Source organism: Brachyistius frenatus, unplaced genomic scaffold (assembly GCF_029030835.1).
Source record: "Brachyistius frenatus isolate BFR_SWC_R1_liver_20210118 unplaced genomic scaffold, ASM2903083v1 Contig_1, whole genome shotgun sequence".
Classification (NCBI taxonomy): Eukaryota; Metazoa; Chordata; class Actinopteri; family Embiotocidae; genus Brachyistius; species Brachyistius frenatus.
Window position 1 is genome coordinate 11,096,521 of NW_027210600.1, and position 26,167 is coordinate 11,122,687.

Here is a 26,167-nt window from a genome sequence, read left to right on the forward strand (position 1 = left end):
AATGTTGAATTCCTCTGCAATGGTAAAATGGCTGCTCGTCTGACTTGTCAATTCATCTTGAGGTTCCTTGCTGACCTGCATGCTGATCAGCGCAGCCACAGACAGCAGCGAGGATGGTAGCATCTCTTCACATGCTTTCCCTGAGGAATGTTAGCCGCTACGCACTGGGCCACCAAACCCCACCTCGCTGCCCTGCTGGCTGCCATTTACAGGTACACTTTGTTTTCAAGCGAGTCTGGGGTTGAGTTGTTGTCTTATGTAGAAAAGGAACATGTTGCTTTATTTGTTAGATGGATTATGGGCTCTTAATAAAGCAGCCCGAGATTCTAGTTCCACCTGCAGCCCAAAAGTCAGTTCAGCTAAAAAATTCCCAAAATTCAGAAATATAAATTTTACATTTTATTTTAAGGTTTCCAATTCTGCAGAGAAATATCACTAAAGAAATTCAGACCACGTTTCCCAGGGAGCGCCAACAGACGTATGTTACAAATCAGACATGGAAACAAAACTAACATTTGAACTTATCCCCATGATGTAAAATCCGGCAACCCGTCAAAGCGGGCTGCCGGGTTTGCTGCTTTCACGCGTTTTGCAGTCGCCTTTTTACGAACATTTATGAATATCGAACGTGTCGTGTTCAAGTCACCCAACGACACACCTACCGACTTTGAAAACAGGCGGGACAAACGGTTGTGGCGATATGCCAAGGACAGACAGACAGAGATTTCTTAAATAATATAGAGAGATTCATGTACTTCAGTCCTATATCTATGAATACAGCTGTTTGGTCCAGATACACATAATAAACAGCAGGGACATAAAAGTGTAACAAACCACTGCACTAAGGGCTGAGACTCACTTTTTATTCACCTTGCGCACACGTTTAGGAAAAATATTTCTTCCGATATCTTCAGGTCAGAGAATACTTCAATAAAGAAATCCACCAACCAGAGGATGGTGAACCTAATTTGGTGAACATATTTTCTGACTTCTATAAGACAATAAACATCTCGTATGTAAATATAATAAACTCCACAAAGTACTCTACTGTCCATGTCAAGCAAAAATGGGAGAGGGATTCAGGCCTGGAGATATGTGAGGATTGTTGAAAAGATATTTGAGAAGGCCCGGCAAAAACTACCAACTTGAGATCCTCAGACGTTCTGATGGATGAACACAGCGCGATACTTTAACTCCAAAACTGAAATTTATAGTGCAGAGTTTTCAGGGACAGGATGAATGTTGTAGGCAGTATTGTAAAATTATATGGCAAAATTATATCATACATATTTTGGGCCTGCCCTTTCATATACCTGTTCTGACAAAAGATTGCTAAAGAAATAAGGAATATCTTTCAAATAGAAAGTGATCGGTCCTTAGTATAAATTCATGAAAATTTTTTACTACTTGCCTCATTACCTCGTGCTTATGGGATGTACTGCCTATGTAACTGAAAAACTGTATTCGGTACCACTGTGAGAGCCATTCCAACCTATTTGTTGATATAAAAAAAAAAAGAAGCAAAAATAAAGTTCCAAAAAAAGAAAAGGACAAATGGAAATGTCTTGTACCACAGATCTTTTAACTTTCCAGTTCCCTCTCAACCTTGAGTGCAGCATAAGACGTGAGCAACACAGGCAAAGTAGACCACATGTAGATTCAGCACTATCTCTGTCCACTGTCTGCACAAGAGCTCTCACCACCTCCCACTTTCTCCTCTCCATGGCGACACGACACCACCCCTCTATGTGCACTGTTCATCACAAGGCAAGTTTCAATCATGTTTCATTACAACCGTGGCCTCCAGTAAGGAGACCGATGTGGCTGAAAATAAACCGGTTTTTTTTTTTTTTACCACCAGCTGGGAGCTAACATGTTATTCAGACATGATAAGATCCAGGTGAGCTTTGATACAGTTTGAAACAGGAAACTAAATCTCTTGGATGCCGCCAGACAAGGAGTGGAAGTAAGTAGAGTTATTAGCCCAATTAGTGCCAGCCGATATTAGCCGAGAGCAGACATGTCATTTGGTCTCTGTTGAAATGTCAGCGCATAACAAAGTACATTTATAGTGGTTCAGAAACCTGGTCTCGGTCATACAGTTTGTCCAGCAGATAGCACATACAATTTCATTTTTTAACTGTGAAGCGTCTTGTTCAGGGGTTATCGTGGTCACAAGCCTCAGCGCAGCCCGAACACAGCAAACGGGTAATTGAAGCCTAGCGCATGGTGAGCCCGTCTTAGCCTTTGCCCTGGCTTTTCCGGCACCTGTCTTTCCACGTCTATATATTTTTCAGGGTTTTATTTCTTTAGAAGTAGAGAAAAAAAACGTTGGTTACGTACATAACGCCCGCATTGTATGAGTGTAGGCTGTGGTTGCCCTGAGAACCGTCGTTACTGGGTTTATCCCCTCGCGCATGTACGGTCGTGAATAGGCCTGTCACAATTATTGCATAATCACCTCATCACAATCATTTCGTGTAATTGTTATAATAGCTTCTATTCATCTGGATGAAACAGCTGGATGAGGCTAATAGAAATGTCTGGCTCTTCTTATTCATAAAGTGTACGTGTATAGGAGGCATAAAATGACAGAGAAAGAAAATTCAATTGTTAATTGCAATTAATTCTATTATAATTAATCTGCAACTAAAATGTTGTTATCGTGTGCGTGATAATCGTGAAGCTGAATTTAATGCACCAGAATCTTGTAGATACCATTTGTGGCCACAGACGCCGCTGTTCAACAAATCTTACATATTGCAGCTTTAAGAGGTCTGTCGCCTATTTCGTTGTCACTTTTTTTTTTTAAACTCAAAACTACTGGTTTTGGATTAAAAAAATAAATAAAAAAATAATCCAACATCGGACAGCCTACAGGATGAGAGATTTTTTTTTTTTTTTTTTTTTTTTATACATTTAGCCTATCAAATGCAAAACTGTGATTTCAAATGTCATGGTGCAACATCTAACTCCAGAAATAAAAACATGGAAGCAGTGAAAAAGTATATCATTGGCTCAAAGCACAAAGCTTCTTCTCGACACATCAAACTGAGACCGTCTTGTTTTAACGACTGCTGTCGTGAAAATAAGCAAAACAAGCGCGAGGAGGTGAGTGTTCATGCAGACCTCGGCCAGCTCTCCACCCGGGTTGCAGCCCTTTAGTTTATCGGTGCAATCCAGTTATATCTTCGTGGTCCAGAAATAGTTGAGTGTGGCGAGTCTTTGGTACCGGCCTCGCTGCAGAATTACAGTGTGCTGTGGCCGTGTCCCGTGTGCAGCTCGAGCTGCCAGGCTTTTCTAGGATTTTCGTTTTTGTTTTTTTAGTAGGACGGAGTGTACCCTCTGTTCACTCGGTGTAATTTCACCGCACACATAATAATCAAATCTGCGCTCTTATCAACGGTAGAATAAACCCGTATAAAATGTGACCCGTAGCCAAAACGGGCCCCGATATCAGGATGTTGACTGTCGGGTGTGTTTTCATGGTGAAAAACACACATTTAAAAGGGAGGACGTGGGGGTCAATTATGTTTTTGTTTTTTTAAATTCAGACAGTGAGCGAGCATCCCCGACATGCAGTGTCACATGTAAAAGATACTCACCGTGGTTGAACATAGCGGACCGAAACCGATTGTTGCTGGACGAATTTTCCATCGTAAAGTTTAGTTAGCGCCCACGGCTGCGACCCTCTTCTTCTTCTTCTTCTTCTTCTTCTTCTTCTTCTTCTTCGGTATTTCCTTAATTTCCTCTTTAAATTCGGACCGCAGCGGCAGTAAAATGTCAGTCTGTGTGTTTGTTGGTACCGGACCGGACCAACCCGTCTACCCCGGTGAATGTGTGTGTTTGTACGGCGGCGGCACTCACTCACTCACTCACACTCAATCCGTTCAAACCGACGAGCCGCCTCCTGTCTGTCCAGCCCCGTGACGTCACGACACGCCAGAGGTTGCAGCAGCTGCAACGTCGGAATGAAAACAATCGCACGTGGACGCGATGGGAGGATGGTCACGTGCACCTGCGTGGAGAGAACTGCGCCACTCCGCGCTAACGTCGACACCGATGCTCAGCCAGCTGTTTGCATGAGCGGGGCAGTAAACAAATAAACAAACGCAAAGAAAAAGAGAGACATGATGTAATACATGTCAGAGGAATTATTCATGGTATAGGATTAAGTACAAATCTGTAATTATTGTATATTGGCGAATCAAGACAAATAACATGTATGTGTAGTTTACATGCAACTCCACATTTTAGAGGGAAATATTTATCTGACAAATGTGTATTATGATTTCCATACTCTCAACTTTAGCTTGTATTTATCATGTCCACACATATGCATGGCAACACGGTGGTCTTTAAAAGTATGTCAGTACAGTGTTTCAAGTCTACAGTGAGCATCCTTGAGTAAATATAATTCATGGATATCTATATCTCTCTATAAATATCTATAGGCATATGTTTGTGTGGATAGATAGATAGATAGATAGATATGATCTATCCCTTCTTTCCCTTTCATAGTTCACCATAAAAAACGAACAGCAGAGATAGATAGTGACATCTGCTGGTCACTTTGTAAAAAACATTCTTTGAATTCCCCCTTCTTCTGTTTTTTAAGCAGAAACAAGCACTATTTTTATCACTTTAATGCAGCCCACAATTTTCTCTGCTGAAAATGCAGAGTGCTCTTTGAGTGTGAACTCGGTGAGTGAAACAAGATTTTACACATCTTACTGGAGCCGCGATTCTTTCTTCTCATGTATGTATCAGTGGTGGAAGAAGGTTGGTTGAGTGAAGATGGATCAAAACTGTAAAATTGGCAGTAGAATAAACAGTCCAGTCTCTGTTTTTTAAGGAGCAACAAGTTTTATTTTGAGCTGTGACAAAAGGGGAAAAAAAACAGTCACCTCCTCAGAGTCTAAATGTTCACGTTCAGGATTAAAGTGCAGAATTGTTTTCACAGCTTGTGTAAAAAATTAAATAAGACAAAAATGAAATATAATATTAAAATATCAAAACTGACAATGATGATCTGGAAAATATAAATATGATACAGAACAGGATGAAATCTCATACAACATAGTGTCAGCAATGATATTCAATCCACTTAAATCAGGCTTGCACTTATGATACATAAAAAAGGAAATCAGTTCATGTTTTCGAGTCGTTGGCAAGGCTAGCTTACAACAAAGGCACAGCATTGTTCAGAGGTAACGATCCTTTGCAAAGAAGTGCTGCGGCAACATTCTCAGTGAATCTCAACACATCCTCACAGACACATCTAACATGCTCTACATGGCTCAGACACGGATGGAGAAAGAAACATGGCAAAGCCACTCATGTACAGTGCATGCCCACAGATGAACACATTAGCCAGAAGGTGCTCGTTTTACAGAAGCGTATTTGTGTAAATTAGCCTTCACAGTGAATTGACAGAAGTTCACATGCTCTTTCAGTCTCACTGTTACCGTTGAGTACTGATTTCCTATTAAGCAGCTGAATTAACTGAATTGTGATGAAAGCTCCAGAAAAGTACGGCCCTGAGCCAAAAGAGTAGGATGCAGGAGGTGAGAAAGGCCAGTTTAAGCGCTCTGTTTTCAGAAAGACCAGCAGTGGTTGCAGCCTCTGTGGGCATCACATATGAAACCAAGCAGTCAGAAACAACACAGAACATCATTCACAAAGGACCAGTCTGTAGGCAGCAGGCAGAGCCGGGACTTCACATCCTCTCGGTAGCAAACGCCAGGAAACTTTGTCTAACAGGTACTTTTTAGCTACACATAATGGTACTACGTGTTGAAAATGAAAATATTGTCAATATTGCTTTAGATATCTGACTTTACTTAAAATTGGATTACAGTGATCAATTTTGCTGCTTTCGAAACTGGTTTTAACATTTAAACAGTGCACAAAAATGCATCTAAATAAGCAGACACATCACGGTTCCTCACATGCTCCAGTTTGCTGTCAAGAGGATGAATGTCCCAGAACCCAGTTTTACATTTGAAAGGCTCTATCAGTGTCTTGCATTCATATAATCAACCTGAACCGACATAATTTATTTCCTTATCACAAGTAGCCCAAGAGAAAATTAACAAACATGGCTTCAACCAGCCATTTGGTAATATAGTGCAAATAAAAGGACTCAAATGTGTACAAAAGGATTTCAGTGGGTATATATAAAAAAAACAGATGCTGTGTTTATTTTTTTCTCATTTCCCTGCCTTTCTCTGTTGACGTTTTTGTCTTAGTTTTCTTATCTAAAACAACAATATTTAGAGACAAAAATAGCTCGGGTTTGGAAGCTGAACAGACCTAGTTATTACATCATGCAGCTCGTGAAAACCACAGCAGGAGATTTAAAAAAAAGAAAAAAAGAAAAGGTTTTTAGAGTAGACAGAAATCCTATATTCGAAGGTGCAAGAGAGAAATCTGACAGTGTTAGCGATTATTTCTGAGGAGTGCGCAGCTTTATGCAATGCACACAGACAGATGTAAGGACAGACATGTATGTGCAGTGATATTTACAGCTAGCATTTACATGTAAACAAACAGTGGGCCATCCTCGGGAGGAGAGACGGGTATGTGGGCAGACAGCTGACATGATGTGGCAGTAACTGGTGATATCTTTCCCACACCTTAACGACTGTACAGTACATGAGTGAATCATAAATAACAGGTTGATTGCCCTCAAAACATCACATATAAGAGTTGATAATAAGATTTAGTTGCAGCAAGTTAAAAAGGGTAATTAACTCCTTTCTAACAATTTGACATGATTAGATTAGATAATTGAGTATTGTGATAAAGTTTATTCCAGCACATGTGTGGCTACATCAAACCTCCAAGACGACCAATCAAATGTTGAGAAATACTTTTTGGAGGGGGGGGGCAAATGAGTTCAAATGGAGGGTTGGAAATGTTTTATGCTGCCAAGATTCCCCATATCTCAAAGGCTGAAAGCCCCATAATGTGCCACAGCGGTAACAATGTAGTAACAAAAAAACAAAACATTGAAACTTTCATCTGTGCCCTTTTAACTGCAATCAAACCTTTTACTCGCCTTCATTTCAACTGGTCGGCCAATAAAAATATGGCAATGTAGCATACGTATATAAAATAAGTCTGTACATTTACAATATTTAAAACATTTACAATGTCGCCTGGCTATGTACACCGGTATGTGTTTGAGTGTAGGTATGAATGAGATACGCTAACAGCTCTGAAAAATGAGACAACGTACCAAATTTATGCCGAAGATGTGTACCTCAATGTAAAGTCAGTGCTACACAATAAATAGGGGGAGGGGGGCGGCGACACGTAGATTAGTGGTTTATGACCAAATGAGGTCAAAGGGACAAGATGAGCCATGGTTTGACCTGACAGCTTTATTTACAGTCATGCACTCTTCAGTGAGCTATTTAAAGCTTGAAAGGTTTTGTTGCACTTGTACGAGTGGCTCTAAATCCTCGTTTCTTAAACGATAGACGGGCCCCACTGCTTTGCTTTTAGTCACAAGTTGAGTTTTGAGATTCAAAACAAAAGCAAAATCAAACCAAACTCACACAGCAACACCTTCAAACACATACGGCACAACGTACTCTGTAGAGGCCCAGAGTGAGGCGGCTGAGGGTTTGCTCTATGTGTTGTTGTTTTTATTGTTTTTCTGGACTACTTTCGCCACGTGAATACACACTACAGTAAGTACAGTAAGTATTCTTGACCGGTATGACCACTAATGTTAAATCTACATGATTTAAAAGCTGAGTCATGATGTGAAAGCTGGGTTTGATTGCATATGACATGTTCCACTTTAGCTTCAGGTGCAGCAGAATTCAAGCTATCGTAGGCAATGTCTCTTGATTTGACATAGAATGTGTGTGTATGTATGTATGTATGTGTGTGTGTGTGTGTGTATGAGTATGTGTATGTATGTATGTATGTATGTGTGTGTGTGTGTGTGTGTGTGTGTGCGCGCATCTCACACAGGTGGCTTTTCAGATCCACATTTTCCCCCTGAGTTTATACTCGTTAGGCCTGAGCCAACCTACGCCCGCTGCATCTGCTTCAAACGTGGAGGGGTATTTACACGACTCCCCCAGCTACTGCACCACCTGAGACAGACGGTCGCTGCCCTTGTGGGGTTAACTCTAAACTTCCCACTCCTCTCGCTGGCATCAGCCCTACTCCGGCTGTTCGGGGTGCGTGTGCAGGCCGTTGTCAGGGTGTGTGACGCGATGGCGCTCCCAGAAGGCCTTGTGCAGCTGGTCCAGCTCAGACATCAGGGGCAGACCGATGTCCAAGTGCATCTTTAGGTTCTGCAGCCACTCCTCCAGTTTGGGGAAAGCAGGTCTACAGAAAGCAAACGGGGACCTGGGTTCAGAATCATTTTTTATTTATTCATCTGGATTGTTGAGTTCTTTTGACATAACTAAAGGGACAGGTTTCCCCTAAACACAATAAAACTTGGTCCTCTTGGCCAGTATTCTCTCTATCCATTGAGATAGGGTGGTTTGCATGAGTCAGCTCTACTTCATTTACTTGTTTATTTGTGCTGCTCAAAGCATAAAGAATATATAATTAAAACTGAACAACGAAATCTCTGTCTAAATATAACAACAGCCTCCCGTGATAATCCACAAAGCATGCTGCTTTTTGTTTCTACTAAAATATTAGGAAACAGTAGTTCTTAGTTGTTGAATTTGGTTGAAAAAAAAAAAGTTGCTACTTTTAAAAATGTGTTTTTATCCCCATGAGATTGAGCTACAGCCAATAAAGGCAAAACTCTGAAAAGGTTTGAATGTTGGTTGAACCGCCCCTTTAGTAACAGTTCAATGTGAATCTGTTGTAGATGTCTGACCTTTTGTCTGCATCAAGGTCACAGCACACAGCAGCTATGGGGAAGAAGGCGGGGGGACAATCAGGGGGACAGTAGTGCTCCAGGAAACCAGAAATGTTCAGCCCGAAGTCCATCGCCCTGGGGAGGTAGTCTGGGTCTGCGTTCACCCTGCCAATGATCTAAAGGGAACAAGAAAAGCAAATGAGAGAGAAAGAGTAAGAATAGTTAAAGATGGAGGTGTCAGAGCCCCCCTCAGCCCTCCTGTGTCATCTTGCTGAAAACCAGTAAACCCTCCAGACTGAAGCTAGTCTTCCCCAACAGACCACAACTGCCAGTCAGTAGCCACATGAAGACAACTTTGCTTTTCTGCTCCCTCTAATCCTTGCAATATTGACTGCATAATGGTGTCCATCTGGAGAAGTCATTTTCAAGGGCTTTTGAGTGACTGAACTATACTGCTGAGCCCAAATTATGTGGATGGTGTGTGGCCAGGCCCAAAGCCTACAACACTGCGGCGCTGGATATTCCGTCAGAAAGTAATTTCCCTCTTGCGAGATGTGGAATTTTGGAGAAGCAAGACTGTTCCCTCCCAAAATGAAACGGATATTTTATTTAATATTAGCAGAAGTTGGAAGTTTGACAAATTGCAGCTTTTTCTGCAATTTGCAAGAAGAGAAACCAAGAAGAAGTGGAAATGATGAGTCAAATTTATACATTTGGACAAATAAAATGTGTAGTAAAACTGCAGGAACACTTTCCAATTTGGAGGGTTTTAAGGTGATTTAAAGGCTTTAAGAAAAAACTTTAGTATTTTTAAGCCTGGACCCTATTTTCCAGACATTTTGGGTGAAAAGGGGCTAATGCGGAGAACAATTTCTGAAATTGATCCAGTACTGGCTTTGAGTGCTTCAAATGACTGCTGTGAAACCAGCTGCAAAGCTTTGGAGAAGTTGTGCCCCATCAACATGCGTCCTTGTGCTGGTTTTGGACTGAAATCTCATGAGAGGTGATTTGATACAAGAAGACAGCTGCAGAAAAGTGAGTGAGAGTTGGACAGAGGAGTGCTGGGAGGAGTTTTTGTTGGAATACAGAAAGCGTAGCTTTGTGTTATCTAAAAGAAAAAAAAAACTATGGTTTTCACCACCTTCATAACACTTAGGTGCAGCACCCAAGTGTTTATTTTCACAGCACCTAAGCCAATATAGCTTTACCGTAAGCTTTGTTTAAGATGTTAAACGTATACCAAGTTAACAACAGAGCTGCTTAATTATTTTGGAACATTTATCCCAAATAGAGACAGGGAATGCATTTAGGAAATCTTATAAACCTTTACGGTTAATTAATCAAACAATAACCTCCCTGAAATCCTTGATATGTGACTGAGGTTTATTTACTACACAGAGTGGAGGGTCACTTACCTCGCAGAGCATGATACCAAAGGAAAAGATGTCTACTCTCTCATCGTAGCTCTTTCCTGGGAAGGGAAAACACAAAATTAGGCTGTTGTTTATTTTTAGCATGAGTTCAAGTATGATAAATATTTACAAGGAACAGCAATAGCATAGGAGAGCAAGCACTTGTGTCCCTGTAGATCGTACCATGGATCATCTCAGGAGCCATCCAGTACGGGTTTCCCACCACAGTGTACCTCTTCCTGCGGTCGGGCTTCTTCAGGCCGGACAGTTTTCCCTGCGTCAACTTCTCCTCGAGCTTGTCGTCCACCATGAGCCGAGCCAGCCCGAAGTCTGCCACCACCACCGTGTTGTTCTTCAAAATGAAATATATCATTAAATGTTACTATGCTGCTCAAGAGTATGTGAGAAAAGAGACGAAAACTTCAAGGTAAAAATCTGTATTCAGCTAGTTTTAAGCTCCTTTGGAGGGTTGGAAATTAAACTCCAAGCCTCTCATCTCTCTCAGTGCGGATACTTGTACAAACATTTTGTTTCCACGTGACACACACAGAGTGCTCTCTCTGTTTGAGTAAGGTAAGCTGAAAGTTTCCAATGCAAGTTGTGTGGAGTGTGTTTTAAGAAGGCTGAGCTCTCCTTTGTTTTTGTATTTGAAGCTGCCGAGAAAATGACAGGTGCACCGTGTTAAATCCTTAAAGAAAACTTAGTGCATGTGGAAAGGCATGTCCGCATAAACACAAGTATACAGCAAGACAAGTTCTTACCTCCCGGACTAGACAGTTGTGTGAGTTCAGGTCCCGGTGGATTATGTTCATGGAATGCAGATATGACTGAAAGACAGACCGATAGGAGAGGAATGAAAGGCAGAAAGAATACAAAAATAAGTAAACAGATAAAATAGAAACATTAAGGTAAATAAACCCTATGACAGGTGGAACAATGCTGCATGGTTTCAACTCAAGTGGCTGCTGTTGAAACTACAATAATTCAGTCATGCACGACATTCATGACTGTACCATATCAGGGGAAAACATTGAGCAGTCATGTTCTAATCCTGCAGGAATTTATGCTGTAACTTCCACAGAGAGGGATGGAAAAGATTGTACGTAGGCATTAGCACAAATGTTGTAGTTCACTAAGCATGACCACCAGAGGGAGACAAAAGCAAAGCTATAAGGAAGCATTACACCTTCCTCTACTGCTGCAAGGTACTTCGCTGGTGTACTGAGATGATTAAAATTCCATGCACTTTTTGGTCCTTGAACTCACCATCCCAGCAGCTATGTCCTTTGCAAAACTGACCCGCTCGTTCCAGGGATAGTTATTGTCCTGCAACCCCCCCAACAAAAAAAAAATCACATGTAAACATAATTTCCTTGTATCAGTTGCTGCTGATGAACCTTTACTTCTGCAAAGTCTCATTACTTACAAGGTATCATTATGCATTGTGAATTCTGAATAGGAAGCCAGCGCACACGCCTTGCTTACCATTTTCTTGATGATTTCCCTCAAGGTGCCTCCTTTTATGTACTCTGCGATGAAGTTGAGTCTCTTGTCTTTGTAGAGGACTCCGATGAACTTGAGCACATTGGGGTGTTCCAGGCAGCGCATGACCTTCACCTGATGAAACAAGCATTATCACATAAGTCACCAGCGGTTAGCAAAGAGTCTCATCAGCCGTCTGACGTCTTAATAATCAGATAAGACTCATTATGAGTTGAATGTTAGATTGGAGTCAGGGTTGATATTTTAGAGCTATGTCTGTTACTAAGTGTTACAAGTACACGTATCATAAATTGACAGTCTGAGCTGAACATTCATGTTTAAACCACAAAACTTATGTTAACTTTGGTTGAGAGTCAAGTCAAGCTATTTAGCTTTGCTTAGCAGAGTAACTCGAAAGAAGGGGGAAAACACAACTAGACTCTTAAAAACGCTTCTGAAGTTCACAATAAAAAAGAATGCTTTTGTTATTTTTGTAAAAACAGTAATGTTTTGAGAGCAGTCTTAATGCTGACACATTCACTCAAATGATTTCTACTTTATATTATTATGGGTAACAGACAAACTTCCTGCATAGTCATATGTGTGATTTAAGAGGTTGCAAGTGCTGCTCAGAGCACCTCTCTGACACTTCATAAAACATTCCCCTCCCTGAAGGTTGGACTGTGGAGGAGGAAGAGGAGGCAGCCTGCTGTTACATAAAGCTGAAATACTACCCTTCGAGTCTCATGTCTGAAATGTATGCGACAGTCTTCTTTAATCGTCTCCCAAAAGCACCAGACGAGTTTACGAGTAATGTGAGACTAGGGCCACCTACAAACAAACAGCCAGCAGGAGTAATAATCATGCGTAGTTGTGGTTAGGGTTTGTTTTACAGCCTCTTTACTCTGTTGTCTACACCACTTACAAAGTAAAGGCTCAGTGCTTTCGTAACCTCATAATAAAACTAAAACCCCACACGTAAATATACACAACTAAAACAGCCGTTTTTATAAAGTTCAAACGTCCCATTTTGTGAGTCTGTGATACCGAACATCAAACAGGAACACGAGGCGTTATTCAGATCACAATAATTCAAAAAGTCTTACAGAAACTAGTTTCTGGGAGACAGCGGTAGCTTCAGAGGTAACTTTATGTATTTTAACCTCATTTTTCAGATATAAGAACTCTTCTTCTTTTATTCACTTGCATCCCACATTCTTGCAGAGGAGCGGCTAATTTCAACCACGACCTGCACAAAATAAATGTTCTTGTACTTCTTCAGAACAGCTGGTCAAGGAATTTTTCAAAACCTGTAACAACCTTGCTTTACTAACTTTTAGGCACAGATTGCTCTTTGTGTGATGTTTGAATTCATTATGAACACTCTAATCAGTCAGAGGTCAAGACTTATTGATTACAGATTTCCATTGATCGACCTCTGACTAGAAAACATGTTAAACCCCTTCATGGTAAAACATCAGGGAACGTCCCTGTGCACTTACTTCTTTCAGGAATGTTCTCTGTGTCTCGTCATCGAAGCGAATCAACTCCTTCATCACCATCACCTCCCCCGTCTCCTTGTGGGTCACCTTTAACAGGACACAATGATGGAGAAATGATGTGGAGCAACAAGTTGGGAGGAACTATCCTGATGTAGTGTTAATGATTAAGTGCTATCTCTGTATGTCAGCATGAAGTCTCTGATGTATTAAAACCACAGACTTTCGTCCTCCTTCCTCTGGACACTTCTCTTATTTATCGCAATGCTGCCACCTTCTGGACACGTTCGGTACGACTACATCGCATGCGGCACATGAGTTAACATACAAGCTCGTATAAAAACATGCATGCAGTGCTTCTGCCCCCAGATGTACCTTAATGGCCTGTCCGAAGCATCCCTTCCCAAGCACCTCTCCATGGATGAGGTCTGATGGGCGGAAGATGCGGTGAGTCCGATTTGAGACGACACGGAGCGACTCTGATCGATTGATGTCCTTCCTCTGGGAGATGGGTGATGCTGCGTTGCTGGAGCCGGGTGACTTATCTATGCTGTAACTTCGCCTGGTGATTCGAGGGGAGACAGGAAAAGAAAAAGTGAGATAAAGACGGCACAGGTATGGAAACAGTGAAGAAAAACACAGCAGAATGTGTGATTACAATTTGCTGCTGCATTGATGTTATTATGAATTACTGAATCTTTTAGCTTCACTGAAGGCAGATACAGTACAAGCTAAGAGCCTGGTTGGGAGAATATAATGAATGTAAATGAAGTGGTTAAAATAACTTCTGTTTTCCATGAAGTACAAACAGTCATTTAAGTTGTGAACACACACTTCTGTAATGTGAAACTTTAAACAGAGAAAATACTTCCTCTACCGATTAACATATTAAACCCGTTGGTAGAGCACTGTGGTAAAAGTGTAGCTCACTGGCAGGTGGGGTACTGCATTAAAGCACTAAATCTGTTATTTCTTACGTGATGATGCGGGACCTCAGGTTGCTGATGTCGGGGATGGGGGGCTGAGTGATGGGCAGGATGGGGTTGGGGCCCTCCGACAGTGGGGTGGTTATGGGGCCGTCCACCTGATCTTCAGCCTCTGAGGAGCCTCTCACCGGGCCCTGACTGTGAGGGTCGTGCTCGATGGTGAGCTGCAGCAGCCGGCTCGTCTCCTGGAGCAGCAGGTCGATCTGGAGAGGAGTTCAGATGGGCTGGTTAGACAGAGATCTTTCTTAAAGCTGAGGAAATTCCCTATGTTGGATGTCTTGCATCAAAATGTTTTATAAAGCTCATCTTGGACCTGTTTGTTGGTTCAGAATGAGATGAAACTAAACCATAAACCACAAGTACATGAGGCTGACTACAGAGACTAGAATATATCCATTTTATTATTTAAGCAAATGTAAAAGTAAAAACATTTACTTGTAATGGTAAATGGAGTACACTTATACAGAATCACCCATTCACACACCTATAAGTGGCGGTTCAGTGTCGTGCCTAACATTTTAGCACATCGACACAAGGACATGGGGATTGAACAGCCGTCTAATTAAAGACCGCTCCACCCCCTGAGCCATGGCCTCCTCCCCCCCCTCCTCCTCCTTCTCCTCCTCATCCTCCTCCTATTCCTCCTCCCAGTTTGATACTTAGAAAACCCTGAAAAGAATTTTTCAAGAATACCTGGGAGACAAATATTGCTGCTTTTTTTTTATTGTTCCTCCTCAACAACAGAAAATTTTGTAGATGACGACCTCATTTGCATATTTACAATAAGGTTATATCTTTCAGCAACAAAGACGTGAAGAACACCAGTGAGTACCTCATCCAGAGGAACGTTGTGAATGGGCGTCCCGTTGATTTCCAGGATCCTGTCTCCAACATGAATGGAGTTCTTCACATCTGGGCTGATGCAGTCTGCGTCCACTCTGCATAATAAGAACAATAAGCAGAATAAAAATCTCTTCAAACACCTTTCTGCTCACATTGAACATTTTCATTTTGACACAGACCTCAGATCAGATGAGTCTGCAGCTCATTTGAATAACAGTGACTTGGAGTTATTCTCATTTCCTTTTCCGTCCACTTTATTATATATTTGAAATGAATCTCATCAATCAGCCTGTCCACTATTTATAATGTCCTTTTTTATCCTTTGTCCTCCACCATATTAACCTTTAATCATGTTGCAATCCTTTACTTACTCTCCCTTTACTCCTCATTTTGAACTTGCTCCATGTATTTCGCAAACATGCTCAAACAGACTCACTGGGAAACCCTGATGGTGGGTCCGTGTTCAGGACTGTAGCTGTTGGTCGGGCTGAGCGGCTGATCGATGGCCACAGAGAAACCTCGTCCTCTGCGCCCGTTGTTGCCCTCAGCGGAGGCCGGGATCGACACCAGTGTGACGGTGTGAGGGATCCGTGAGCATGGGGAGTCTGGCAGTGACACCGGGGTCACGATAGTCTGGTAGTAGCAGTGACCACTGGAGACAGAGAGGAAGAGGAGGAGAGGATGAGGGAAGGAAGTGATGGTATATAAAAAAAAAAGAGTCAGTAAAACAGAAAATGGGAATCTTCGTGAGGTTTCAATGTAATCATAAAAGGACCTTCAAGTTCACATTACAGCAGCCTGTACAGCATCACATGTTGTTGACGAGATGTTGCTTTAGCTCGGTTGGGAAAACACTGTGCAGTCATTGTTCTGAGCTCAGGGTCACTATGACCTTTGAGTCAAAGGAGGCAAAGTCTGTTTCATAAATTTGGCTTACAAACAAGACTATTTTTCACTAAAAACACACTGGGATGAGTCAAGAATGACTCGTGCAAAGAGTATGAGGTGATTTCAAAACCAAGACAGCAGTTCTGAAACTTAATTTAAATAACCTTTTTACAAAACAAAAAAAGCAACTCTCTCTCCTTCATGGTTCACAACTCCTCTCTTTATGTAATCCCAGACAGAGTCCATTATTGAGAGATGTTGAAATACTTCTTCTCCTTGCTAAATCTAGTTCTTTAAGGACACTGGCTGTATGTTTGGGGTCATTGTCATGCTGCAGAATAAAACCAGATGTCTCTCTGATGGTACATTAAGATGGATAATAATCTAAAGCGCCTCAAACCTTTGCACAGAACTGTATCTCAGTGTATTGGGGCTTGTTTCACATTCAACCTTCTTTTATAGAGTCTGTGGCTTATGACAGTGACACTAATACAACCCTGCAGCTACACGAGTCAAGCACAACTTGAACCGGAAACTAACACGAATCAAGCACCGCAAGCAACAAACAACATGATGTTCAAGCTGTAACTGCTGTTTATATGTGAAAACAAAAGTCCTTGTCTGAGTTTACTACCTCTGGAGTGATTCACTACAGTTCATCTTTGTCTCCAAACAAGTGTGCTTTGAGTTGTTTCACGTGTGTATCTCGCTGGCAAATTCAATGAACAAGTTTCCCACATGTGTCTTGTCAACTGTCACCACAGTTTGCCATCATGTTGACAACAAGTCCTTTGAAGCCTGAAATAAGCTGAATAAATTTAAGATTTTGTCAATCAACAGCAGCTTTGGCCTATTGCAAGTTTTTGTTCCTTGGGTTTCAAAGGGATTTCAAGTGGAATAGCTTGTGGCAGAAGATGGGATTAGGAAAACTAACTGAAACAAGTGATAGTTGGGGAAGTTAGAGGGAGACAAAGCAAAGCGCCAGAAACAGCATGATGTCATTTGTCCTGCCACTCCGGATATGTTAGAGTCTGGTTTGATTTTCACTGACTAAAATATTCCAATGTGTGCATATTTCATGTATATAGTGCTTGATGCTCACCAGTAGAGTTTGGATCTCTCCACCAGAGCGTATGTGTCTCCATCACCGATGAATGCCTTGCAGTTCAGGCAGGTGAAGCATTCTGGGTGATACTTCTGCTCCCCTGCAACCTGTCAGGAAAAGAAAACCACATGCATACTTAAATAAACATTCTTTCATTTGTTCCCTACAAATGTACATGTAAACTGCGCACGAGGGATGCACGAGGATGTTTAATAAATCACTCGAGGGGCAAGAATTCTCAACAGTGGTTTTGATGCGACCGGAGAAAGAAGCAACACGAGGCTTTTAAAGCTGGTCTGGAAAGTAGGGCGAGGTCTGGTCTCTGAGGGTAATGCGGAGTTATAAGCTCAGAGATTCTGTTTGCTGCCGCTGCCAGATCCCCCCCCAGAGCTGCGGGGGCAGTTTTGCAAACAAGAGGGGGAATTGAATTATGGCAAAGAAAGAGTAAAAACACAGAGCCGGGAATGAGGAGATAATTCACTGTCAGATCTGAGGCTGATGCTCCGCTGGAGGTTTCAGCTCTGGCTGATGTTGAGATAACCCAAGACAGGTCAAATGCTTAGATGAGTCAAGTATCTACATTCCCACTTTTACCGTTGCTCATTAAATCCATTTGTCCTTGCGTGTTGTGACTCTGATCGACTGAAACAATTGATTAAGTGGCCGTCACCTCCACATAATATCGACCCTTTTTAACGCCTTCAGGTAATCAGGTGGCCATTAATGCAAATAACCCACCCACTCAAATACTTAATGACATCTATGATTAAACATAAGGAACGATGTTAAGCACAAAAGGTCGAGACCAGCCGAGCTGTTTGTTCCCCAGAGGCTGTGCTTGCGGTTTCATTTTTTGCTTTAAGTGGCAGAAAACGTTGTGGGGAGTGGGCCCTTAGACAGCGCTCCTCAACTGCAATAATCTGCAATGCTAATGCTCTATGGCAAGATTAAGGAGGGGCACTGTATGGAGGAGTGAAGAACAAAGAATAACCAATCAAATATAAAAACATGCAAGGAAACTGAGAATTTTCTCTTCTTTAATTCCATGATTTTATTGTCTTACTGTTTTATAGTTCAAACAATCAACACATTTGTGGTAAAAATAATCAGCAGAGTAAGTGATTAAATAATGATAACCATTAGCTGCAGACCTACAATATTGTTTATAACTTTCTGAATGGCTGATAGCAAACCAGCATCACTGAAGAGTAAAATATGAACTCGTGGCTGCAAACCTGAATCAGCCTTAACTGTGAACTGAAGCCTTGAAAGTAAAAGAAAAAAGAAAAAGAAAAAAGTGAACATAAATTTAAAAAAAAGTGAAGATCAAAGAATCAATAAAATCACAGTCTATAGCCAAACGTCTGCTGCCACACCCTCTGGGGAGAACAGCAGGGAAACCACGAACGCACACAAACACATAAACACATGTCAAGGACCCTCAGGCTGCAGCATGAGCCTATTAATTAACCACTTTTTCAGTAATTCAGCTCCTTCCAGCTAAACAACAAATAAAATGTGTATGTTTTGAATCCTTCTCTCCCTGCTTTTGAAGTGAGAACAACAGATGTTAGCTCCACCAATGGCAAAACACACAGATGAGTCACCGTGTAAGTAAGAACACAGCAGAGAAAAGGCCTGGGGACAAAACAGAGGTGTAATGGCTTTGTAATGAACAAGGGAGCAGGGCAGCTGGGGAGCTTATTGACCAATATAAGTTCTTTATTATGTCCATCGGGCTTTATTACGTCCATAAACAACTGCGGTGTGACATGGACAGTGAGCGTAAACACGACGCATCAGGAAGTACGAAAGTGAGATGAATAAAGAGAATCCAAGGAATTATCCAGTATAAATGTGAAGTGGAAAGCTAATTCTAAAATTAAATCATTACAACAAGCTTTTTGAGCATCACATTTGTCGTTGGAGAGCTGTGGATTTTCTCTCTTTGTGTGCCACAAAGGTGCAGCTCTACAAATGGGAGAGGCAGGAAGAGAGGACAGCTGGACGGAGATGAAAAGGGTGTGTGGCTCGGCGCGACCTGACACTGTGGCGCCCATTTGCCTGCCATGCAGGCATAACACAGACACACACACACACGCACGCGCACACACACACACACACACACACACACACACACACACACACACACACACACACACACGCACACACGCGCGCACACACGCGCGCACACACACACACACACAGGCGCACACACCCTCTTTAAAACCACATCTGACAGGCGACAGCTGCCGCCCTCACATTTAAGGACATGCTTTCTCTCCGAAGTGTGCCTATAACAACACACAGGGAGGAAGACACAGCTCTACTTACTCCTCTATCTTTTCTGAGTCATGTGACCAACAGCTTCCAAAAGACAGATTCAGGAAACATCGCATGTATTAACGCTCCACTGGTTCCACTTCTTATCCTGATGTAGCTGTGTGAGTGTTGCATGTGTTTTAAAGTCGCTGTGTATTAGCTCATCGTCATGCTCACGAGTGTGTGACTGTGCGTTAGCTGCTCATGTAGCCCCGTGGCCTCTCCTGGTGACAACAAACCAAAGATGTCTCCTCGGGGGTGGGGGTGGGGGTGGGTGAGGGGTGGGGGGCGGGGGGTGGGGGGGTGTCCAAGAGGAAACGGGTCACGTTGCAGCACAATGCCCAGATACTTTATTCAAAGTGACAACTGAGTAATTTGGGTCACAAACAAAAACAGCTGAGAAATACCGGACAAAGTATTGTGCTATTTAAAGTTAATAGCAGTTCAAAATAAAAGAAAGTATTTTTTTCTTCATAAATGAGATCTTTTAGAAAGTTTTAAATTATAAACATTATTTTATTAGAACAGTATTTTTCCTTGAGTTCTCTCATCCTGGTAATCGTGTGGTGAGGCCGTGCAGTAGAAACCTTTGAGAGTTTCTGGCCACCATGTTGTCTCCCTCCCAGCGGTCCCTCCTCAAACACGCGTACTATCATTAGACGAACCACTAGCTGTTTTTCTCGTGGAAGGTGATGGGGGGGACAATTAAGGTGAAACTGCACTAAATGTTTTTTTAAAAGTTCCAAATTACCCCCAACAGAGGATCGTCAGCGGCAGACACGGCCACCTTGATGTGTGTGGCCCTTTAGCTTTATTTCTATTTAGTGATTCACACGTATGAGTGACCTGAGGTCGGCTGTGGAATGCAAATGGTCCCTTAAAAGCCGTTTTAAGGAATTTATGATGCCTAATGCTCGCAGAAACACTAAACAGTCAATAAATATGTTGGTAGTAAATCTGAGGTTCTTATCAACTCAGCCATGTTGACTTTTTCTGAACTGAGCTCTGGGTAATCATACCTTTGGACAATTAACAAGGACATAATGTGAGAAAGACTTGAGCTGAAAACTGAGGAGGACCAGTGGTCCAATTACTCATAATTCATTTAAATGATTTGTAAAAATATTCTGGAAATGTTCAACTTTTTTTTAAAACTTGGGATCTAAACATTTCACTGCCTCTCCTTTTCACTTCTTGGTTGCTCTTCACATTTCAAACTGGATCATTTAGTTCCTGTTTTGCTCAACATTTTGAAAGCGTTTCACATTTTCCTCATGACATTTTCCAATTTCCTCACATTATTTACTTTTTCCCCATTGAATATATTGGGAAAAGAGAGGAGTGTGTATATGCCAACCAACAGGAGCAAATACAAAGATAAAGAGCCACAGATGGCAACATAACTACAAAATTGCTTGAAAAAGGCAAGGCATTTGGATCAGGAGGCATTTGTACTGAAAATCATGACACTTCTCCATGACTGCTTTAAGAGGACACTTGTTAGACACACGGATTAGCCGACAGTGTGACTGCATCTTATGAACACAATCCTTCAGAAGAAAGCAATTTTGTGTCATATGTGAGGAAAATTAAAACTGCATGGGAAATATGCTTGTTTCGCAAGGAGTTTGACTTGAATAATTTATGCTGTATTTTTTACTCATCTACTCAGTGACACTGTTGACTCATATGATAACCTGTTAATGGAAATCTCTTGCTTTTGGGACTCCACCATCAAAGGGTAATTTTGGTGAGCTGTGCAGACTCATCTTTACAGATATCACACCATGTGTTAATTGTCTGACGCTATATGCACCAAATATGAATAAATATGCTGCCATTTATCTTGGATACTTTACCCCTACGTCTATAAACACCAGTCGAACCCTCTGAATTCACTCCGCTTCGTCTAAATGTGGAACAATGACCTCATGTCACGACCACAGAAGGTGCTTCTGAATGGCCTCACTAAATTATGGGATATCTGGCCCTGGCTCAACCTCATTTACTCTGAAGCCTGCTTCATCAGCTAAACTCAAAAACACAGTCCATGTGTGACTGGGCTCGCAGAATCAACATGCAGCTAAAGAACTGTGTTTAAGAATATGACCTCATGTGGATGTTTTGAAGAAATAGTTAAAACAACATGTGCATTTGGTACTTGCTCCTCGCCACAGAGAGAGTGCTACAACTGGGTCAAACACCAAAAATGTGCCAGAGGGAATTCCTGAAGCTCAAATACAAAAAACATGATCAAAACGTAGCACAAAGCTTCAATCAAAAGTGGTGTGAGCAGAAATAAGGCTAAAGAAGAAGTGACCCTGCTTACCAAAAACCTTCATAGACTTTGAATCCAGTAGACATCATTTCGGCAAACACAATTAGACTGAGAGCCCGAGAGAAAAGACAGTGGAACACATTGATGGTCTTTGAATGGAAACCCCCTTCTGCCACAAACAGTACAGTAGCACAGTAAACACAGGCCTCAGCTTCAGAAACACTGTAAATGTATTCAGCCTACTTCCCTCCTCTCTGCAAGTCTGACATCCACTAAACCAAGGAACCTCATTACAGTGTAGCCTGCATGTGCAGTAGCTGGTGATTAAAAATAATCTCTCTGAATGCACCCACACTTTAAATCCTACTTTTATCTGAGGAAAAATGCTCTCTAAAAATAGCAGGCATGTCATGGCTCATCAGTTTTTCATGACACGAGAAAAAAAAAAAAAAGAAAGAAGTGGAGCACGTACCGGAAAAAAAAAAGGGAGCAGATCTGTAATTACAAAGCAATACACTGACCCAGTTTAAAAGAACATGGAAAACACAGCATGATGCTTCAGATTCAGTTTTGAAAATGAAAGAGAGAAGATGGAAAGAGTCAGTCTGCAGAAGCAAACCATGTCAAGCAATCTTGAGACCTGCCTCCTCACCGGCACATGAATACTGTAAATCACCCTTAAGACACCCAGGAACCCAGAGCAGCAGCAGCAGCAGCAGCAGCGAACAGCCTCACCTTCTTATCCCTTTTCCACAGCTTGAGACAGCAGAAGCTCCAGTAAAACAAGTCTCCCACCATGTCAGCGAGAGCCGGCGTCTCCCCCTGCTCTTCTAGTTCATCCTACTGAGGCAGGCGATTTCCCCACTGTCACAACAAAACACTGGCAGCGGCCAGACCGGGCAGAGAGAGCAAGCTGCAGGGGGAGGGAGGCAGGAGAGAGAGCAGCCCACGCCTTTGCAGCTGAGCTCATCTCTGAATCAATGTCACTCCTCCTCGCTCTCCCCCCTCCCACCATGCCTTCCTCTTCTCGCTCACTTTTGCTATGACCTCATCGTTTCCTGTTTGGCCCTGCCCACTCTTGCACACTCACAAGCCGGCTGCTTCGAGCACACACCCCTCCGCCTCACCCCCCCTGGTGTCTTCAATAAATTCCTCCTCCCTCCTCTTCTGCCATGCTGCCCCCATCCCTGCAATTGCATTTCCTAGCCAGTACAAACCAGCAGAGGGACATTTATAGGCTTGACTCATTGAATTTAATGTAAAGGAATAATGTTATGATGTTCTCCATGGACTACTTTGTGTTTCATCTTGTTTATTTTGTTTTAATAAATTAGGTTAAAGGAAATAAAGGCATCAGAGCAACACAGATGGTACATTGCTTCGGCACTGTAGTAAGCTTCAGTTACAGTTTGTGCTTGTCATTTTCTTCCTCTGATCACAAGAGAATAACATGATTACGGCTGCAAATAATGATCATTTTCATTCTGTTATTTTCTTTGTCAGAAAATAGTAAAAAATTACCATCACAAATTCTTAAAAATGCTTACTTTGACCAACGGACTCACCAAATCCAAAACATTTGAGTTTCAATGATGAAATACAATATAAAATAATATTTAAAAACATGAAAAAGCTGCAGATCTTTATATTTAAGAAGCGGAAACCTTCAATATTATTGAATTGTCTCTCAATGCTCATTTTATTTATTTTTTCATATATAAAACTCACTTAGTATATTATGTATGTCAACAAAAGTGCCCGTTTGATCAAAGTAAATAGTCAAATAAATAATCGATAGTTCAACAATAGGTCATAGTCTTATCTTAAACTAATGTCAGATGATAAAAGCACTTTGTGTATTAATAATCTGGTACCACTTTTGTCTCATGTCCCAAACATGCCCTGCATGCCGAGAGGTGTCGATCGCTGCTGTCGCTTCAGGCCTGTGCTCGAGAGCCTTCTGAGTGTGCAGATATTAATAAATGATCAGATGCACGCTCTTCACATCCGGCTGGCTCTTCTGCTAATGCAGTGGAGACAGACAGCAGAGAGCTGCTCGGCAGAACATGATTAAGTTCCTGTGGTGGTTATGGGAGCTGCATTCGAGTCTGAAGAATCCAGGCTGCAGGCGATGCCCAGGGGAAAAAGTCTAATTTGAATGACCTGATTCACAGTTTTGAACGTTTTGATCAGTCCGATGTTCATTTCCTGTGTTTCCGAGTATATTTTTAGAGCACAGCAAGTTTTCTGGCATCACAAGAATGAAAACGAGCTTCCATTAGACTTTTTTTTTCTCAGAACTAAAATATCACTAACAGGGATGGTATCTTGTAAATTTTTTCCACTATCTATTTTTTCTCTCTATGGATGGCAAAAAAAATATAACTCTCTCCCATCACCACTGTACAGTAGATTAAATCATAAATATTTCATAATCACTTTGATTTTTTTTTATCTGAAAGAATGAAAAACACTGATGTACCAATCAGCGAGTGTTTTACGGAGCACATTTCCTTTGAATCAGGACTGTGTTAGAACAGCTGGGCTCGGCCTGGTATGACCAGAAGGTTAATGTTGGCAAACTTTAGCTAGAAACTGGTTTAAATCAGGCACTAGTCAGTTTGTGACTCTTCTCTACTTTAACTTTACAGATTGATAATTATGCAACATTTGTCACTTGTGGACAAAATGTGCCTGGTTTAAAAGCTTCAATCAGCGAGTTGGTACCAAGATTGAAAAAAACTGTTTCAGCTGTAAGTGTGTAACAGAATTAAAACCCTCTTGTATCTAAAAATGTCTATAAAAAGTTCAAAGTGAGTTCCGTCAAACCTGCGGGCGTTCATTTCCGAAGTGAAACCCAACAGCCCACAGCTGCACCACAGGGGGTGGGGATTTCAGCCTCCAGAGCCGTCAGTGTTTTCACACCAGGAAGAGGAAGTGTTCAACAAGTGTTTCTTAACTAGAAGTTGTTGTCAGGTTATAATCTCTGACTGAAATAGTTAAAGTATAAAACAGATCATAACATAAAACCTGCAGTTTGAGAGCTCTCAGTGAGCCATCGAGTTTCTTTTTCTGTATGTGAGCTCGACCTCTGACCTCCCTGAGGTGTTAAAATGGAGGGACAACTCTTGATTTATAAATAAACAAGTTTCTCCCCTGCAACAGAAAGTTCAATATCACTGATGAGATCAACAACAGCTGCTACTAAAACAACAAGATGAACAGCAGCAACATCTTACAACACGTCTGTTTTCACTTGAAGGAAAAACAATCATCAGGCATTTACAGGAACAACCAACAGATTCCCAATCACACACTGCAACATCACACCAGTGGGAGTTGGTGAAGTATCATGTAGATCTGGGACTTTCCATGGGTTTGGCAGCCAAAACAAAAAATATCTTAGTTTCTCAGTATTTACCACAAACGTACAACATAAAGGCACTGAAACCAAATCAAAGAGTTCAAATATAATGAACTACATAAATTGAACTTTCCATTTAGTAACTTTATTCGATTTATACTTATTTTGAACTAATTACATTTTATAAACCTTATAAAATCAAGAGAGTCAAAAGAGTTAAATATATCGAATAACAATAACGGTGAGATCACAGTAGAGGCACGGCACATGATGTAACTTCTCAGCATGTTTTTTGGATTTACATAAAGGGGACATAAAATGCCAAAAAATCCCAAAGAATCACGAGTACTTGTAATTTCGTTCCGTTTCGAAATGTCTTGGATTTCACCTTCAACTATTTCAGCATCTTGTTATCTCAGAAATAAAAAGTGAAAAGGGAAACAAAGAAAGCCCCTAAAATGTAACAAATGATACCCGCCAGGCCAAAACCATAAACATGTGACTGAAGATTTTCTGTTAATAACATGACATAAAGAAAATATTCAAAACAGTAAATTAGTTTAAAACGTATTTTGTCAAGTCAAAACTAAAACTACTGCATCATGGTTTTATGCCTCTGCCAAACAGTCACGTTGCAACTGACTTCCTTTGCCTGTCCAGACTCATAATATACAGTGGGTACGGAAAGTATTCAGACCCCTTTAAATTTTTCACTCTTTGTTTCATTGCAGCCATTTGCTAAAATCAAAAAAGTTCATTTTATTTCTCATTAATGTACACTCAGCACCCCATCTTGACAGAAAAAAACAGAAATGTAGAAATTTGTGCAAATTTATTAAAAAAGAAAAACTGAAATATCACATGGTCATAAGTATTCAGACCCTTTTCTGTGACACTCATATTTAACTCACATGCTGTCCATTTCTTCTGATCCTCCTTGAGATGGTTCTACTCCTTCATTGGAGTCCAGCTGTGTTTAATTAAACTGATTGGACTTGATTAGGAAAGGCACACACCTGTCTATATAAGACCTTACAGCTCACAGTGCATGTCAGAGCAAATGAGAATCATGAGATTGAAGGAACTGTCCAAGGAGCTCAGAGACAGAATTGTGGCAAGGCACAGATCTGGCCAAGGTTACAAAAT

General features: G+C 41.4%; 1 protein-coding gene across 2 annotated transcripts in view; it reads right to left on the reverse strand.

Moving 5' to 3' along the window:
* Window positions 1-4,852: 4,852 nt before the first annotated feature.
* limk1a (LIM domain kinase 1a) overlaps window positions 4,853-26,167 on the reverse strand; it is a 49,137-nt gene continuing 27,822 nt past the window's right edge. Inside the window, exons 1-14 of one of the 2 annotated variants that reach the window (XM_069689859.1) lie at window positions 22,393-22,592; window positions 17,055-17,164; window positions 15,501-15,716; window positions 15,054-15,159; window positions 14,213-14,424; window positions 13,611-13,797; window positions 13,239-13,325; window positions 11,740-11,871; window positions 11,521-11,580; window positions 11,016-11,081; window positions 10,438-10,606; window positions 10,258-10,313; window positions 8,861-9,018; window positions 4,853-8,352 (exon numbers count right to left, since the gene is read on the reverse strand). In XM_069689859.1, coding sequence (XP_069545960.1) covers window positions 8,184-8,352; window positions 8,861-9,018; window positions 10,258-10,313; window positions 10,438-10,606; window positions 11,016-11,081; window positions 11,521-11,580; window positions 11,740-11,871; window positions 13,239-13,325; window positions 13,611-13,797; window positions 14,213-14,424; window positions 15,054-15,159; window positions 15,501-15,716; window positions 17,055-17,164; window positions 22,393-22,455 — 1,791 coding nt within the window. In that variant the 5' untranslated portion in view covers window positions 22,456-22,592 and the 3' untranslated portion in view covers window positions 4,853-8,183. Of the gene's footprint in view, window positions 8,353-8,860; window positions 9,019-10,257; window positions 10,314-10,437; window positions 10,607-11,015; window positions 11,082-11,520; window positions 11,581-11,739; window positions 11,872-13,238; window positions 13,326-13,610; window positions 13,798-14,212; window positions 14,425-15,053; window positions 15,160-15,500; window positions 15,717-17,054; window positions 17,165-22,392; window positions 22,593-26,167 lie in introns of those variants that run through there. The other variant, XM_069689857.1, reaches the window with a different exon arrangement.